Source organism: Perca fluviatilis, chromosome 8 (assembly GCF_010015445.1).
Source record: "Perca fluviatilis chromosome 8, GENO_Pfluv_1.0, whole genome shotgun sequence".
NCBI classification, from domain to species: Eukaryota; Metazoa; Chordata; class Actinopteri; order Perciformes; family Percidae; genus Perca; species Perca fluviatilis.
In genome coordinates, this window is record NC_053119.1 from 17,958,155 (window position 1) to 17,978,131 (window position 19,977).

Here is a 19,977-nt window from a genome sequence, read left to right on the forward strand (position 1 = left end):
AGACCCAGGGTCTGGTGTCAACCAGGCTAGGCATGTGCCATATATCCTCCTATATATAAAATACATTTTTTATATATCAAAAATAACCTAAACTAACAACACTACTTAAAACAACACAGTTCCGGCTTTGACACTATTTTCTTCACATTATTTATATAAAGTTCAAATGAATGTATAGTTTATCTTCACATGGAAAGTCCAAAGTGACCTCCATACCATGGTAGAAATTAGAATATACTCAAAATATTGTTATTGTACTGGTTAACCACTTATCATTGGTGTATTGACAAGAAATAGATTTAAAAGTAGGTTTGGGCAATATGATGATATAAAGCATGAGAGAATAGAAATATGTTGACCCTCAGATATTGTATCATACTGTTTATATCATGGTATCTGTCACTTTAAAATCCCTGGTTGATTTAAGTAATTGTGTTGCAAATCAATACGCACAGTGTTTTCTCTATGTTGATTTGACCATGGCGGCCCCCCACGGCAACATTTCTGCACCCCCACTACTAAAAGAAATCCTAAAGGAAACACTGTACGCAGGAAGGCTTTACAGCTAAATTGGATAACAAACACAAATAATTAATACATGTGACATATAAAATGATAATTCATAAATACTGCAATATAAAATTATTTATACAGTAAGTGATTGTATATTCCACTCCTGATTTAAAGGAATGCTAAAAAAGTGCTTTTTAAAAGCATAATCAATTTTGTTTTTGCATTATTGTCTTTATTCAATAGTTTGACAGTAGAGACAGACATGTGGGTGGCCATGTTCACTTGACAGTACTTTGTGAACGAGGGTTTGAGAAAGCATGCACAACCACCCCACCAGGCACTCTGATTATTTTTCTCTTGCAGGGAGCAGAGAATCCTTGTTCTCAACATGTCAGCCTCTGCTGTAAAGACTACATGAGATAGAGATATAAATGTTTTTTTTCTCCTAGAAATCCAACTATACTGAACCCTTTCCTTCCCTCAGGCCTTTCTTCCTCATTGCCTTTTCCCCTTTGCTCATGTGACCTACCGTCCACCCGATGGGGCAGGAACAATCTCCAGTGATGTGGTGGCACGTTCCTCCATTCTGACAGGGGCAGCTCTGCTCACACTGAGGCCCGTGACTTCCAGAGGGGCAGCGCTCTCCGCAGCTGTCGCCACACAAGTCAAGAGTCAAATGTCTCAGACACAACACAAGGGGCAAACAACGGCACACCAACATATATTTCATAGACACCAAAGGGAAAGTTGCAAAAGAATACATATGTTGCTGGTACTCACAAAGCCCCTGAGTACCCTGGTGCGCAGATGCACTCTCCTGTCTCATGGTTGCAGGTGGCACCATTGACACACTGGCAGGGTAGTTGGCAAACCTTGCCGTAGTAACCGTACTCACAGGGCTCCTCACATCGCCATCCCTGGTACCCATCAGTGCAGACACAGGCACCTGTGATGGGGTTACACTTAGCCCCATTCTGGCACTGGCACCGATTACTGCAATGAGGTCCCCAGTAGTCACTCTCACAGCCTGCAAGCACAGAGAGAAGTGGCATCAGACAGAGCAGAGTAACAAAACAAAAGAGAATATGCATATGATATTCTTGACATTCATATTCAGCCTATGCCTTTATTATTGACTTTTACGTTTTTAAGGTAAATATGTTTTTTTAGCTCATAAAAGATATGTCTCGTGAAATTCTTACTCTTTTTACGGTCAACAAATCCAACAAAAAGATGAACAACAATGAAATTATCCTATTAATATTGTCTGTGCAGCCAAAGCCTGATGGCGCTTATTCATCTGTGCTATGGAGCTCAATTGTCGTAAAAAAAAAAACTATTAAAAACACATCAATGAGCCACACTGTTGCACTGGGTAACATGTTTCTCCGTTACCAAGAACATGGGCACTTTAATTTATTTTGAGTCAATCCCACATACACCATTGTGCTGTTGTAGCTAAATACTCACTAGCGGACCAACAAATACACTAAATTCTCCTGTTTTTGTTGTTGTTTTTTTTAAGATTATTTTTGGGGCATTTTAGGACTTTATTTGATAGGACAGCTGAAGACATGAAAGGAGAGAGAGAGGAGGAATGGCATGCAGCAAAGGGCGCAGGTCGGAGTCGAACCCGGGCACGCTGCGTCGAGGAGCTATCTGGGCGTCCTAAATTCTCCTGTTTGAGTATTTGCTGAAAGCTACAGTGCCCAGCTGTTTGAGCCACGTGAAATCATTTAGAATTAAAAAAAAGAATGAAAACATATAGGCTATTCATGACCCGATTTATATCTTCAGTAAGAATGAATGGGCTACCAACATGCAAATTGTTGGTCTTGGTTTTTTCATGGGATTTCTTCACAATAATAATAATAAAAAAAAAAAAATAATAGAATATCACCAGCCATATCTTTTAAATTAATTAACTGTCTTCATTTCTGCTCAGGGTCATGGGCTGAAGGAGGGTACCCAGGCATACCATACCCTGAGCAAGAAGCAGAGGAACAGGTTGCTATCCATCACAGAGCTTCAGACAATCACTCGCACACATCGAGAGACACACAAATACATAAGAACATCCAAACTCCACACAGAAAGGATCTGAGCCAGAAATCAAAATGAGACTGTTTGTGTGTAACCACTGAGCTTCTACAAACACTCCTCTGGTATGTGCGAAGCTTATGTAAGACAAATGTAAAACCAGCAACACAGCAGAACACAATTCATATTGCATGTCAATAAGAACCTTTCAAAGCATTTATCAAACTGTAACCATACCTGTTGGTACCTAAGGGAAGTGACTAAAGAAAGCTTCTGGCTGAAAAATACACTGCACAGGACAGACATTGCAGCTGCTCTACAGACAGGTTGCTCAATCAAGTTATTCATTTGTCTTTATTTTGGTCACTAAACATATGGATGTATTGGACAGGTCCATTCAAACAATATAAATATTAGTAATAGTAAGGATTATCACATACTTGTTGATTTTATTTCTTCTTCGACTTACAAACTAAACTAAACATTGTGGTACTGTATTGGGGCTGTACAGTATATTCCCTCATTAATTTAGACAAAAACATCACATATTGATTTAATTATGATACATGATACTGCACCTTTATTTGATATATCTAAAAAAACATGAGCAAAGTTTAGCTTTTGAAATTTCCTTCTCGACAGACCAATGAATGTCACTTTGAGAAAAAGAACTGTCTTTGAACATTAACCACTCCCCTCCTTATCCAGTTGGACCATTTTAGGAACTAAGACAGCTCACTTAAATGCTTTCCTATATTCACCAGCTAACCTTAGCCAACTGGGCCAGTCATTTGGTGCTAGGTTATTAACATATAGCGGGTTTAGTCGAGTTTGTTTGCTTAAAAAAGCTGTTGAGAGGTTGATGAAAGCAGGGCTGCAATTATTATTTTCATTCTCAGTTTAGCTGCGGATTATTTTGATTAATCAATCATTTGGTGTATCAAATGTCAGGAAATAGTGGAAATTGCCATCCCAATTCCCTAGAGCCAAAGTTAATATCTTATGTCCAACCAACAGTCAAAAACCCCAAATATATTCTGTTTACTATTAGATGAGGCTCAGAAACACAGCACATTTCACATTTAAAAGGCTGGAAGCAGTGTGTTTTTTTGGCATTTTTGCTTACAAATTGATTTAAACAATGATTATTAAGACAGTTGCTGATTCATTTTCTGTTGAATAATTAATCAATACATCTAGTAATCTTTTCAACTCAGACTCAACCATTATAGTTAAAAATCAGGCATAACAATGTTGAAAGAGACAAGCTTTGTACAGTAGAGTTGAGTTAATTTTCAGTGATTTTGACACTGCATGCTGCCTTATTGACATTACACATTGAGTCATTTGATTTAGTGTTAATATCAAAAATATATATGCAGGCTTAATGTGTTTCAATTAAAATTTCTGTTACTTCACTTGTAATAGGGTAACTAAAACTCTGCATTACCAACAAGTAAAATGATAATGACCTACCAGGTGCAAAATATCGTTCTGTCACTCAGAAATTGGTAGATATAGTATATAATGTACCAGACGGAGTATATGTGATGTTGACATACCACAACCATCATAGAGAAAGGCATGAACAACACCCTAACATCAATCTGCAAAAGAAGGAAAATGTGCAAGCTGTTCACACCTCTTAGTGACGAAAGGGAAGAGCAAAAGAGCATGCAAAGATGCAAAGATTTTTACATATAACAGTTTGTTACTTGTGTGTCTTCTAACACCTTTTTAGGTGCAACTTCACCAATCAGCTGTGAAAATCTTAAGGTTCTGCAGGAAATGAAACTACCAAACTGCTGTAGTTCTGGTGAGAAACTTTTCTAAATGTACTTTAAACTGACTAATTGTATTGCACTTGGAGTAATAGTGCAGAAAGCTTCAATTTAATGGAATAACACCTGGATGAGACAATGTTCATTCTCTGTGACGAATGTGCGAATACACAGACCCCAGAGGTGTCATCCCTAAGTAACAATGAAAGACAAAATGTGTCATCTTAGCTGTATTGTAATATTGGCACTCATGAAAATTGGTTAAGTTATATAACCTAGACGCTTTACATGGGTTAATGTAAATAGCTCAGTGACATTACAAAGTGGTAACTAAGGGAATGATGTAAAACAAGCAAACCACATTCCTCAGGGGATGTCTCCGTTTAGACAAACTCAATAAGTCCCATAAACTGCAAGCAAATAGCTAATCTTCAAGGTTAAATGAACAACCGGCTTCTATGTGAAAAACAATCGACACTGACCTGGGGTAGCAGACAGTCTTCACTCTCACCATGGTAATTGTTCTTTCGAGGATCTAGTGGTGATTTAAGTGATTGGTATGGCCTTATGTCCCTCAGCAGCAGCAGTAGCTGTACTGCCTCACATAAAAGCCCAGCTTGAGATCTAGGCCGACACAGCAGCCAGGACGGTGAATATTACACTATTGATTCTCACATCATTGCGGATTCAGTTGTAAATGTAAAGACACTACTCCCCCTCTTTGTATGCTCACTTTGCCAGAGCTGTGATCAGCCAGAGTGGGAGCTTAATGAACCCTGTTTCACGGTCAGCACTGAAGCTTGTTTTTCCAGGTACGCAGCAGGAAGATGATGAGCCCATCCATGTTACGGACAGGTCTGCTCTGAAGGGGGTCCTGAAACTCTAGGCTAGTGCAGTATTTCTTCTATGTTCGGACAGAGAAGACGCCACATTACAGGGCTCACATTGATTTGATCTAATCTGCTCCTGGCCTCCAGTCTGGCATGAATGAGTTCCCTGAAGGTTGAGCTGCTGCCACGCAAACGACCCTGGCACATTAAATCTGAGATGTGTGCAGGCGGCCGGGGTAATGGATGAGCAGTTTAGCTGAAACTTGGTTTAGCACTCTATAAGCACTCATCAGAGCCCCCTCAGCTTGACTGTGCCTCACACAGTACAAAAACAGGCAGTGCCTAAATAACTGGAGGCATCATCCCCTCTGGTTTCAGCTTCAAACCTTGACCACATTCATAAAGAGTGCATTTTATATTACTACATGTATAACTCAAAATATGATGTCAGTAAAAAATTCCCAGAGTGGCAGAGAAAAACAGAAATAAAGCAAAATCTATCCAGCGCTTAATTTGCAGACTTTTCTGGTGCTTAGGAGCTCAACAAATGTTACCATTTGAAGTTTTAAACCTTCTTTAGCTTTAGCTTGCAGTTAGAGGCCTCAGCACATTGAGAGCAAAGCCCATTATCTCGCTGTCTCTCTCCTACACAGAGGTTCTCAAACTTTACCCAGTAGTCTCTCACTTCCCAGCTCTGACAGCATTTAACTGTGATTAAGGAGTCAGAGTTCATGATGAGCTGCGGGCCAAAACAGAGAGAAACAGCAGAAGAAAGTAGCATGTAGCATGAAGGTGTCAGCTTCTAGAGAGTACAGCTAAATTGTGTGAGGTGATAAGGACCCCCCATGTGGGTTATGGTGTGTAGGCAGTGAATCCCACACAAATCAGAAACTAGAGAAGCCGCAATTCCTGCCTATTAACTGGCCTGGCCTGGGTCAGTGAGCCTAACCAAAGGACACATACACTAGTCAGCCCGAACTCTCAGAGCTCATAATGCATAACAGTTGGAATTTGGATAACCTCACACACAGGGAAAGGTCCAATCCCAAGGTGCTGGGTTTAATCCCCTTAGCTGGAACAAAACAGATCACGTTGAGTGGTACCGGCAGATAGTAAACTTCTGACGGTGATGTCCAAAGACTGGGCTGAGAGAGCCATCGTGGTGGTGCTGAGCTTTGAAGTGCACTCAAGAGTCTGCATGATCAGGGGCTAGCTGCAACATGATTAAAACCAACTGCTTTCTGCAGCTGACTTCATTCAGAAGTTCTCCTCAACTTGGCCTCTTCAGCAAAATGTTTGTCACTGTTCTCTACGTGGGGGAGTCAGTGCCACAGAAAGCTTCTCAAAGCTAAATTCAAAATGAGGGCCTGAGTCAAGCTCTTTAAACATAGAATATCTCTCCCCATTCAAATGGCTCCAGCGTTTTAAACCTCACTCATTCAGCTGGACGCAGGGCAAAAGCAAACTTCAATTTGAATCACGACAGGACTGGTATAAACGCTGGCCACTCGAGGTGGTGGGTGCAGACAATCACCTGCTGCTTTGCCAACTCTAACTAGGAAAACTACATTATTGCTATTGGAATACTTGGCACACAGCCCGACTTCACTCCACACTGCCTGAGTCACTCACTGTCACATAACTATTATTAACACACACTGTTGACACTTGGGGAATAACTCAACTCATACAAAACATTAGAAGGCAAAATGCTCTGGCTCCTGAGAGCCTTTTCACTCTTCGCTTCCTCTTCAGCAGAGCTCGTGGCAAAGCACAGCAGCGTGACTCATTGTCTCCTGCACTGGCTCTTGAGAAAAGTGCACCTCTGATTCACAATTTGTACCACTAAGCTTTGTTCATTTTCTTATTATTCCTTGACAGATCTGAATTTTCAAACTACACTCCATGACCAGAATAAATATGAGCCAAGTCACCATTTCAAAATGGCATGAAAGAATGGAATTTCTTTACAGATTTTCAAATGTTAAAATGATAATTCTTAAAGAAACAATGAAACAATTCTGCCTACAATTTAGCTGACAAAGGAATGTGTAATATTCTGTTCTTCAGTCAATATGAGCTATTTGTAATAGGAGTTATTCAATAAAAGCCCGACTCAACATTCAGCTATTCATCACAGCTCCCTGACTCAATGACGCAGACTAATAGAGTGAAAAGACGACAGGACTGGTACCACGGTCTTGAGGGAAAAGTGATGATTGTTGTGTAAAGTGGTAAATTTGCATTGAGTGATAAATGTCTCTCAGCTTTGTTAAACTTGCAGCTGTAAAAGCTGCCAATACGTTACAAGACAGGCCCCACTGTCCCCTCTATGTTCTGCTGACACCTTTTACACTTATTATTTATTAGTCCTCTGAAAACCCAGACACGACAAGTAAACAGTTTAGATACATCCCTGTGAGCTTGACAAATGAATTTCTAAATATACAGAAGAAACTGCCAATAATCATGGGGGCAGTTTTGCTGAATTGGAATAACAACGTGCTGCAGCTTCTGCTTTTGGGCGTGTCGTTTGTCCTGCCCTAATTCATCTTAGCCGAGCCCTTGTGTGTTCACATTCCCCTGGGGGAAAGAGCAGCACAGGACCTAACCCACAACACAGAGACTCGCTTAACAGAGTTTGCTGCTCAGACCGTTCACCATAATGCACCATATGCTCCCTCCTGATACCGCCTTGCAGTTCAATAACAAGTAACAAGATCTGACTATTGCTTATTTGGAACCACAAACTAATGAGTGGATAACTTAATTCTTTTAAAACTATACATTACTGATTAAAAAGTCCTGCCTGGTTGTTTATCCCAAGGAGGATCTGATCATTTGTCCAAGTTCTATTCAGAATGTGAACCTGAATCAATAAGAGCCGTGCAGGTGCCAGCCGGCTTTTCGGCAGCACAGCTCTAACAGGGTTAACAGGGCCGGTGGTTGACCAAGTAGAGTGTGGATACCCGAGCCCGACGGGACCTGACGGGACCGATGGGACCCGACGGGACCAGACAGGACCCGACAATAACGACAGGCCGGGCCGGGTTTGGACAGATATTTAGAAATGATGTTCGGGTTCGGGTTGGGCTCAGTCACATCAGCGCGATAAGGCATTTGTTGTAAAATGTTGCTGCGGCTCCTTTAAGAAAGATCAGTGCGTGGTGTGTGTGTGTGTGTGTGTGTGTGTGTGTGTGTGTGTGTGTGTGTGTGTGTGTGTGTGTGTGTGTGTGTGTGTGTGTGTGTGTGTGGAAAGTGGGCAGAGCAGAGATAGAGAAAGTGGAAGCAGACGTGTAGATGTGACCGGAGCAGAGTTGGTGGAATAAGTTTAAGTTTTGTACACATTGTGTGCAGACCCCAGACTGAAAACCAAGTTCATTCATTTGCGACGTTATTCATTTTATAACGTCGGCCCTGGAGGTAACGAGTCTCCCCTGGTTTTCTGACCACGGTCGGAAACGAAGCAATCAGGAAAGGTTAACACATTGAACATTTTAAATTAAACAGCTTATTAACGTGCGCTTGTTGCCCCGTGTGCGGTGATGCGCTCATCTTTTGAAATTTCCGAATGCCTTCCTACAGTTGCTTAATAAAAGCGGGCTTTCCACACAAACAAACATAGGTAGGCCTATGTGTCATTAGCATGAGAACATTTTTTTATTTTAACTGCGTCAAGCTCGGGTCGGGCTCGGTTACTGCTCTGTCAGACGCGGGCCGGGCTCGGACAGAAAAATACGGCCCGATCAGCACTCTATGACCAAGACAGACAAGGCCAGGTCATCCCATGTCATATTCAAAACAAGACCTAAAAGGGCGGCCCTCTCCTAATAAAACAGGCTGTGTTGAGCGGTAATGCAAGCAGGCAGTTAGAGATGCTTTCGCCTCAGTGCAGTAAACCAGTCCCTTGTTCAACACAACCTGACACGGCTCATGAAAGCTTCTGGATCAGCAAATTGTTACACAGCCCACTGCTCCTTCCAATTAATAATTTACCCTTCACCCCATACTGCAGAAAACAAAACCTTTGCTCTTTTGCCACAGGACAAAAACAAAAAAAGCAATCAGAGCAGAGGTGGACGTTCATCTACTGTACAATACACAGTGACTGGAGTATAACTGAAGCTACGCTTGTACTACATCACAGACATAACACAAACAGTCACGGGCAACGACGTAGCCGCTCAAAAAACAATGTCAACCTGATAAAACCAACTGTTAACACACTCAATTTGCACACATTGATTTCCTATTTTCAATTATTAATTCTAATTAGGATGAAGTAGAATGTGCCATGGGGCAACAGCAATCAATGTGAAGGGGTGTGGTCACAGAGTGGAGACTGATGTACATTCATATAATGCCAATAGGGGCACCCCCATCAGCATCATGAGAAAGTAGAATCACCAGGGCAATATTACATGAATGTTTGCTGTGGTGATGATGCAGCTGTGCAAACATAATTTAGATTATCTGTGCACAACAAGTAGATAAGTGCATTTACTCAAGTATACTTTTACTTTTGATACTTAATCACTTGTAATGGAGTATTTGTATGTGGTATTACTACTGTACCTTTACTTTAGAAAATGCTCTGAATACTTCTTGGACCACTGCAGGTAAACCACATTTAGAGAAGGCACATCCCCTTACCCTAACAAAAGCTCGAGCTGATGTATTATTTGTTCATGTGTACAATATATATAGTAACATAAAAGAGCAGTGAAGGTGATAACACCCATCTTTGAAAAGTGAGGGGATGAAAATGAAATTACATTCCCGAGATTTCTTAATTTTCTTGATAATACAGAAACTGAACAAAACTTGGGTGTGTAAGGGGCTATTGTTGTGCCTCAGGTATTTAGAGAATTATGACTGACTTGATTTGCATAAGTGGCCTTAATAAATGAGGCACTAAATTAGGAGAAAGCTTGGGCTGTTAAAGTTGTGCACATGCTACTACATACTCTACAGTATGTGCATAGTGTCGCTTCTGTAGTCATCCAGTGGCCGTGACGAAGAAATTTCAACTCATTAACAGATTTTGATACATTGTAAATATTACTGTATAAGGAGAGTTTCATGTGACAGTCAGAGGTGAATCTAGGACTTGCTATCAGGGGGTGTGAGCTTGAAAGAGATTTTTTAAACCAGTCTGTTTTAACATCAACATGACATTAATTATCTATGTACGTGCCAGGCTGCTGTACTGAAAATAGCAGGTTATGAAGGAAGGTTTTGTTTGGTGCATCACCAAACAAATGAAATGGAAAGGTAACACACACCAAGGGTTGTAGTGAGGTGCTGATCACTGAAAGCAGACTTGAAAGTAGGAAAAAAGTGTGGCACACTTAGGCTCCATAGGCATTTCTCTTTTATTCAGATGACATTTCGACATTCTTTAAATTAACAATCATTTCGCATCGCCAAACACTGTCACATTATATGGACACCTGCAGCCTACAGCTGTCAGGCCAAGCCCCTCAGAGTAGCACACTCTCAATGTCACACCACGGAAAAAACCTTAATCTCAGCATGTTTCTGACACAACGGACATTTATGCACAAATAACCAACACTAAACAACCATAAAGTTAAGTTTAGATACGGTTTGTAAAGCCTAGAGTGTAAATGTCATTTTTAAACAATAACATGATTAATTTGTTTCTTTAAGATTTTGAATTTCAAGGCCTTCCTCTTTAACTCTGGATAAAATCCCCAGTGGTTGTAGTGTTATTTTTGTGAACAAATACTAACGTGAAAACTAGTCAGACACAGAAAATGTGATCTAGGAAGCTACCTAAAACAATAATACAGAGAAAACTTTTTTGAAGATTTTGTTGTCGTCTTCCAATATGAGTACAGTATCTGTAGTTTGCTCTCATAACTATGAATACAACCAGTGGCAAAAATACAAATATTTGGAAAAAGACAGTGAATAGAAGATGGTTGTGGTGCAGGACAGGATTGAATCCAAGCACAGACGGTGTTCTCTGTGAAGGAACAAACTGTAAACTTTGCACTGCTGCCTCTCAAACTTGACAAGGTTTTGGATAGGGCAAAGTAATTGCTGCTATTATGCCTCTAAAACTTGCTTCGAATCTAGGTGTTTCCCTATAACCTTCAACACTTGCATCAATTAATCAAAGTTGCAGTAAAACTTTGAAGAGTTTACCACTCAAAAACTCAGCTAATCTCCCACCCACATCAAACCATTGAGAAGAGCACAAACTCTCATGTAATAACCATAGACTGTAAAAAGAAGGTATTAACCAACATTGTTTAAAGTTTGGTAGAAAATCTCTTGTGTTGATCACGTTGTTCGTAGTAAGAACCTGATTGAGAAAATACATTTTCAGGGCCTAATATCTTTGCTTAGACCCAGTCTTTGCTCCAAATACTGTAAAGGTTTAAGAAAATGAAACACATTATCCTGAATTTAATGTTTAAGACTTTGTATTATTGTTTGGTTCTTTGCTGTCAATGATCAATAATGTGATCTAATACCAATAGACAGTTAACACCCCTAATCTTCTATTTAGTCAAATCACAACTTGTGCATTCAAACACAACTACAAATGAAATACAAATTTACAATGAGAACAAACTAAAACTAACTAAACTAAACTGAAATTAGAGTTAAACGATTATTATCCTGGGCAGAATGCATTTGCAGTAAATTATAAGGGAATAAAATTAAAGTCGAAGAGCATTATAACACTATTAATCAACACGGAGAGGTGTATGAATGAAATGGATGTTATTATTTGTTCTGTTTGTATGACTTTGACCATTTCCTTCCGTGGAGTGTAAGCAAACAGCACTTGTCAGTTGATTACTCAAACTAAAGATTTTATGTGTCTAACATTTCACAGCATATGGATCAGTCGCTTGCTGTAAACACAAACATGATTTAGTTTAAAGACGGACAATCAGTTTGCCTATCCACCTACCAAATTAATCCCAACAACACAGACACACACACAAACACACGGATAATTGCTTTTTAATGATCTCACATTATGCAAATGCCCATTATGAAGCTATAAATCTTTGGAGGAGTTTCTACCTTCCTGACCACCAGTAATATTTATATAAACATGGCTGGAATGTGGGATAGAGAGTGTGTAATAGCCTATAAATTAGTACTGGATCCTGTGAAATATTCAAATATGTGAAAAATAGAAGTTTGAAAGCTATGGCAGAGCATAATGCTCAATTGAGCAGCAGCAGTGGATGGATAGATAGCTACAATATGAAAGGACAGAAACAGGAAAACATTGCTTGCCTTTGATTACGTAACATAGAAAAACTGTAAATTACAGTAAGTTTTTTTCTATTATACCATCATCTCTCCAGGATAATACAGACCTTTTGGAGAGAAAAAAAGGAAATCTTGAAGTTTATCTCAAATGAACTGCTGTCTCTGAAAGCAGTGTTGTCTCTGAAACTTGCCAGGCCCATGAATTATTCTCCCTCTCAAAGTTAAAGTGAAGTAAAAAGTATACAACAGCAACTTGGGGAGTATTGTGTGTGTGTGTGTGTGTGTGTGTGTGTGTGTGTGTGTGTGTGTGTGTGTGTGTGTGTGTGTGTGTGTGTGTGTGTGTGTGTGTGTGAGAGAGAGAGAGTGAGAAAGAGTGTGACAAAAAGAGCGGGGGAGAGAAAGATACTGCCATTAAAGAGGCAGCTAAGAAATGAATGGAGCCATCTGGGAGGAGCAGGAGGTTCCAGCACCTGTCAGCATGGGGCATAAATTTTGAATCTCAGTCCACATGATGTTTAGTATGAGTGACGGAACAGCATTTAAAATATTTAAAAACAAGCGCAACAATCGATTTAATCACTGGTCGATTTTGATTAAATTTAAGTTGTCTAGTTTAAGGGCAGACAGAAGATAAACAAAAGAAAGAGAGAAAAAAATCCATCCAAAATCTGATTTCAGAGTCAAGGCAAGGACCAGTGATATTGATCCATGGACCTTAACCCTCTTTTTGTTCTGTGGCTGAGGGCAATTTTGTCATTCATACTACAGTATGCCTTTCGCCTGCAATGGAAGTGAGTCCCAGAATCATAATACAAGCTAATGTCTAAAGTGTGAGGCTGAGAAATTCACATGGTGTCAAGTTTCTTTGCAAATCTAATTTCTCAGGGGGGATTCATCACTTTGAGAATGTGGGTGCCTGAACCAGTAAGTCAGCATTTTCTGTCTTTTATCCATCTAAATTCAATTGAAGGCTCTTAATGAAGTGCATGCTACAGGACATGATGAACTCCTATAGGTCTGCATGTTCGGCTGCTCCGTTCAAAAAGACAACTTCAGTGGCACTGACCTTGTTTTTCGTTTCAGCTTTGCAACTAATTTTGGATCACTCTCTGCACACCACAGACTGGATCCTCAATGAATGCATCCTTGTGTCTGGTAATGATTACATTTCCTCTAAAAGTTGATCCTTATCATCCAGATGCCCTTTTGTTGATGTTTAGATCGCAAGCTAAATCTCTTTGTTTCACTTAGTACACCCGAGCAATGCGATAGAGTCTCTTCGCGTTTTGTCTTTTTCCTTTTTCCTCTGTGGAAAAAAAACACAAATTGAATTGAATTTCTGGGCTTTAAATGTCTGCATTACTCTAATCAGAGAAGGGGATAGTAGATTTGTTTATCTCGACCTTGGTGGAATTAGCAGAGGGTACTTGTGGAGATGGTAATGCTTTGAACAGAAAACTGTTCTGCAAGATCGCAACCTGAGCTTATATTGATCAACTAGTCAAACGGTGCCTTTACCCATTCCGTAAACTGACAGTCATGGAAAAACCATCTTCTGGTGACAAAATCCTCTAAACTCAGACCAAAGATACAATACTCTACTGTAATTTCACAGACAAAAGCACTACCTTTTATATAAAACAATGCCTGTGTGTGCAACTACATTTTATATGAGTTGACCTAGCTTCCTAGTCTTTTCCTGCTTTGTGACTATATAATATTAAGATGCTAGTGCTGGAGGATTCATCAGTCTAAGACAGTGGAAAGATATGGCTGCCATTAAAGTAAGGTGCAGGCCTTCTGCTATCTTACACAAACAACATGCAATATATAACCTTCTGAGAGGGTCGCACGACTGCAGGCGAGGCAGAACACAGTGGAATGCAAAATACAACCCCAAATACCCTAGGGCCCGGAGGCAAATTTGATTAAAAGTTTGTTTTTCTTCACTCTCAACAAACGGAGGAGCTCGTCGATGCGGCACTGACAGTTAATTGGACTTGGCGGGGCCACGAGTTCATTCGTCAGCATTGTGTGGGGCTTGCCTAGGAGGAGCAGGACAATCGATGTCCCTCAGGACGGCCTGTAATCACTGCAACACTCCAATGAAGTCCAGGGTTAAACATCAGGAGATTGCAGGTGCACCAGAGGATCTGAGAAAGACTGCTAATATGCTCCCACTGCCAAAGCAAACCAAGGACACTGCAACACAGCTTCCATTGGAATGTGATGATACCTAAAAACAGAGTTACACCTCAAGCTATTATTCTGACCAAAATGATCATGAACGCAAGGTCCTGAGAGATGATACTGGTGTCTATAACAAATATTTTGCAAAACAAAATACACTGTCAGACGGTTCCCAGTGGTTCCCAACCTGGGAGTCTGGATGCCTAGGTTGCAAATTCAATCTGAAGGGTCACGAAATATGAGATATTAAATTATTGTCAATTTTTCTTGTTAATTATTTGGTAATTTTAGGTGTGTCTAGTCTTTTAAAAACTATGCAAACAAAACAAGTAAAAAAATAAATAAATAAAAATAAATAAATCACACTTTCATTGAACTCATTGCAACTAGTAGACAAATACAACTGATTATGAGGGGTCACAAGTAGACATTGTTTGTTGACAAGCCAAAAAGGTTGGGGTCCACTTTAGATCAGAGGTTTCCAACCTTGGGGTTGGGACTCAACCAAGGGGTCACAAGAAACATCTGAGAGGCTGTGATTAATAAGATTGACAGAAGAGGAAGAAAACAATTCTCCTACACAGATTCTGACTTTTATCAAATCTTTCTCTTTTTCATTGTACAGTGAGTAGTTTCACCTCTTCAGACTTCAAAAGACACTGCTTCGCTTTAAAGGGTCACAGTGTCACTGATCAAAATGGCAAAAAAATATTACTGAAGAAAATATTTGGCACTGCTGGAGAGACTTCACAAAACAAAGCCGAGCAGTGTTTTAACACAATGCCAGTCTAAATCAGGTGTGTGGCATTATGTCTACCACACACTGAACTGTGAAAAGGTCATCAAAAGTAATGATCAATAAAAATCAATTAAATCTTTGCTTACAAACTTCATGAACACAGCACTGGACCACAAATCAAGTGTGACTTATGGACTGTGAAATGAGTCTAAAACAGCTTTGTTCTGCATTAGTATTCAAAAGATATCTTATCTCTAAACTGTTATCATAGCATTTCAGCTATTTTAGACACACTGACCTTCTCTTAAGGACAGAAGATAAGGCATTTTAAAGTCCTTATTAAATCAAGCCATCTATGCAGACTGGATAGTGTGTTCCAGGGCCTCTTTACTCTCTCTCTACTGACTAATAAGCATCACAGTGATAATAACCAGCGGACTGGATGCTGGATCTACTCTGTTCAAAATGATCGCATCATCCTAAACATCACCATGATATGCCGTTATATTCACCGGCTTTCTGTGCTCAGGTTATATCAGAGAAAACACACTCACATTCACACATTTTAGGCATTCTCCCAAAGGTAATGGAGCAGTGAGCTCTTGGGGAACAATAAATCCTGCTTAATGGGATGGTACAAAAAATCTTCAGAGCCGGGCAAAGTCAATCTGCATTCTGGGCCAATGAGGCTTACATGTTCAGAAAATGTTATAAAGAGATGTGTGTGTGTGTGTGTGTGTGTGTGTGTGTGTGTGTGTGTGTGTGTGTGTGTGTGTGTGTGTGTGTGTGTGTGTGTGTGTGTGTGTGTGTGTGTGTGTGTCATAGCAGCACAATACTAATTCAAAATCTCCTGAAAAGATTGTGGTTGTTGCTTTTAGTGAGAATATTTTAATAATGTTTAATTTGTGATCAACATTTGTGTGTATGTGTGTCTGTCTGTCTTTAGCAGTAAAGTGAGCTACAGTGCGTGTGCCAATATTCATTCAATGGACTCACCGTCAGTCAGCTGAAGTCTCAGCACAGTGATTTACAGCACATATAATTCACACGAGTCACTATGAGACGTGCCAGTAAAGATCTGAGAGGCATGCTGTCCGAACCATATCTTGAAGCATGCTCTCTCAGAGCCTCGGCAGTAACATCCGCACAGCTCAATCTGATCTTTTTAACAGCCACCATCCCTGTTTCTAAACTGCACATAACCAACTCAAACCAACAAGGTTTGTGTGGGAAGCCCTTCCTAAGTTCTTGATAACTATTGGTGGACTAGTCAATTAAATGTCTTAGCTAGTAAAGACTTTGGTCATTTGTAAATCGATTTCTAGAAAACATATGTGGCACAGTCTAATCAAAAGTAATCAGCATATGCAGCAGTGTAAACCATCACTGTAGCATCATGAGCTGTTATAGTTTAAGGGGGTCAAACTATATATTAAACTTAAGGAGTTCTGTGGAGTTTACTTGGAAACAAACAAAGGTAATGTTAACATTTAGTGTTACTCACCAAAAACAATTATGTTTCCTTGAGGTCTAACAAAGATAATGAATGTATTTCTTTGCTCATAAAACTTTTACAAGTCTGATTTTTAAAACATTTTAAATCATGCATTGTTTGCATCCACATTTACTAGCTTGTAAGCCTCCTCCTTCATTTCAATGAGGCCAGTCACGTGATGGGGGGCAGAGGGCTCCAGCAAAAAAATTAAGCCTGGCTCAACTTCTGTCAGACTGCAGCGCCTTGCCAGATGATGTCGCATAGTTGTCGACACAAGTTCAGCCAGGGTCACCTTCAAATACACGCAAGCACTTTCCCTGTAATTACTTTGTACCATTACCGTATTTCTACTGTTGCAATTGTTGCGACCAAAGATTTTTCTACATTCTACATTTTCTGCCATGATAACGTTCCAGAGTTGTAAAATTATGTCTCAAAGTATAAACTGATAATGGATTTGTTACTCGTATTTTACAGTTTCTTACTCAAACTGGACTTCCTGGATCGTATTTGATCGTGTCTTACCAGTACCATAAACAACACACTACCACCAACGGCCTACGTTTTTTAATACACTTGTAGCTTGTTGACACCCCTTCTCATTATAACTGAGAGTGGGCTGGGCAACCACACACCCATCCAAAGTCACCAACCGTTCCAAATCTCGGGCCAATTGGAAGCTCAAACAATCAGACCAACGATCCGGGTTCGTAGCAGCAACAGCGGCATCAACGGGTTGCTGCACCCGGCCGTCATGTTGAATGTAAACAAAAGCTGTTGCGTGCTGCTATCGTCATCGTGTAAAGCCTGCCTCAACAGTTGTGATTGGTGCCTCGATTTGGAAAAATTGGAAATGGGCTTGAAAGGGCTCTTGGCCAGACTGACTTGCAGAGCAAATCTCAAATTTGCTGGAAGTTTGTCAGGGTTTTCCCAGGCTAGTTTTTGGTCTAAACGCCTATGAAATCTAAACGTGTTACTTGGTTAAGTTTTAGTTTAAGAAGAACTGATACAACCGGTTCCAGTTCTTCCATACGATTCAAAGTGATATCTCAATGAGAATGAACTCTGTGGTGTGGAGAAATAAATAACACTGTCAAATACTTGGCAATATATAAACTGGCTGCAACAATACCCAGGAGCCCTACACAAAAACAAAGTTCTGTCAATGCAGGAGGGCTTCGTGGAGACACACACACACACGTTTGTGGCACTATCTTTGTGGGGACCCGTAATTGACATAATGCATTCCCTAGCCCCTTACCCTAACCTTAACCATCACAACTAAATGCCTAACCTTAACCCTTACCCTCACCCTAACCATAACCTAATTCTATCCCTAATCCTAAAACCAAGTCTTAACCCTCAAACAGCCCTTTAAACTTGTGGGGTCCAGCATTTTGGCCCCACAAAGCTGTCGGAACCCCACAAGTATACTGGACTCCTGGTTTTTGGACCCCATGAATATAGTTAAACCCCCAAAAAAAAAAAAACACACACACACACACACACACATGCGCACACACACACACACACACACACACACACAACTGTGTTCCACGAAGCACTATTATAGATCGGTCCGTCTTCTGTCCCCTCGAGGAATACAGTTGCCTGGGCGCTTTGATCTATCAAAATGAATGAGGCAGGCGGCGTCGACTGTTACATGCAGCAAGGAACCCCTTTCAGAATGATACAGTTTGAATATTTATAGTTGTCATAAAATGTCTCTTTTTTAAAAAAGGGGGTTTGGAGATCAAATCTTACTTTTCACAGTTTGTTGTTGATATGGGGCCATTATCTAAAAAAAAGTGATTTGTTGCTTTTATACACATTCAAATAGGCACACACACACACACACACACACAAATATAGAATTCTCTATCTGCAAGATTAATGAAGAGAGACGTTTTGAGAGAAAAGTATAGAGACATTTGGAGTGATGTGTGGAGCCACAGAAAATCTGTGTGTGCATCTCTGTCCCATTCAATGTAATTCACAGTCTCTTGGTCTTTGACAGCGATGCATGTCAATGTCCTGCTGCTGTGGGATTGGAGAGGAACCATCTGGCTCATGTGCACTTCTGAGAATATGGTGTAAATTTTGTTGACAGGGTGCCAGAGGGAGTTCTCACAAGGGTGTTTTCCAAGTCAAAATGAAGCTTAGCTTAATGGTTTTGGTCTGGTTACGCTTATATATGGGGTCTCTGCTGGTTGGGGCAATGTAATCTGCAATGAAATAAGCTAATGAAGCTAAAGGAAATATCTGCCATCTCTGCTTGAGCCAGTCCAAATTCGTACTTCAACGCAATGAGTTCAATATCTAATCAAACCAATCCCTGATTTAAAATATTAACAATGAATAATCATATTGTTTTAGTCGACAATTAACATAAAACAAGTAGCAAGTAGCCCCCCCTGTCTGGAGTAATTCCCCATAAACAAGTATTCATAGGCCACATTCATCACTTAACCATGTATATGTGTAGCACCCGAAGCAGTGACTGCCTTCCTATTTGAATACATTAGGGAGGAATATGTTACCTCATGGACCACAGCTGACCAACCACATAAGATTTGACTATTAATTGTGATAGATTTCTTCTTATAACATAAAGGATGCTCTGTGGTTAACAAAGGATGCTTTGTGGTTAACACACAAACAAACAAACAAACAAACTACTCCTTAAACCTTTCAAATACTTATCATGGTAGCATTGCTTTTTAGAATCTCTCCACAAATGGGTGAACATTTCTACCACAACAAGGAAAAGCAAACTCCAAGATGGCAGAGAGAAGAAACACTAAAAGCTCCATATTTATGCACATTTCGTCTCCCTCACCACTGGGAACATATTATTATCTGGCTGAAGCAGATGAAATCAGTGATAGTGCTTCATTGCACCTAATATTTTACAAGTGATGGCAGTCATAGCTAAATATACCTTGTACATACAACATCTATTTTTATCATTCTCTTTATTTAAAAGCTGTTATTACCATAGTATATAGTGACCCTGTGTGACAGCCTCACCCAGAGAGATTAAATCTCGAGTGTTTGAAAGTACACAGTGGTGGAGGCAAAGAGACTGGGTCATACTCTGCAACTTTAAATTAAGAAAGTCTGCTT

General features: G+C 40.1%; 1 protein-coding gene across 5 annotated transcripts in view; it reads right to left on the reverse strand.

Annotated features, from left to right (window-relative positions):
• The window catches only part of megf11 (multiple EGF-like-domains 11), a 74,326-nt gene that overhangs the window by 25,950 nt on the left and 28,399 nt on the right, over window positions 1–19,977 (reverse strand). For all 5 annotated transcript variants that reach the window (XM_039809895.1, XM_039809894.1, XM_039809893.1 and 2 more), the window contains exons 7-8: window positions 1,294–1,540; window positions 1,043–1,163 (exon numbers count right to left, since the gene is read on the reverse strand). In XM_039809895.1, coding sequence (XP_039665829.1) covers window positions 1,043–1,163; window positions 1,294–1,540 — 368 coding nt within the window. The remainder of the gene's footprint in view (window positions 1–1,042; window positions 1,164–1,293; window positions 1,541–19,977) is intronic.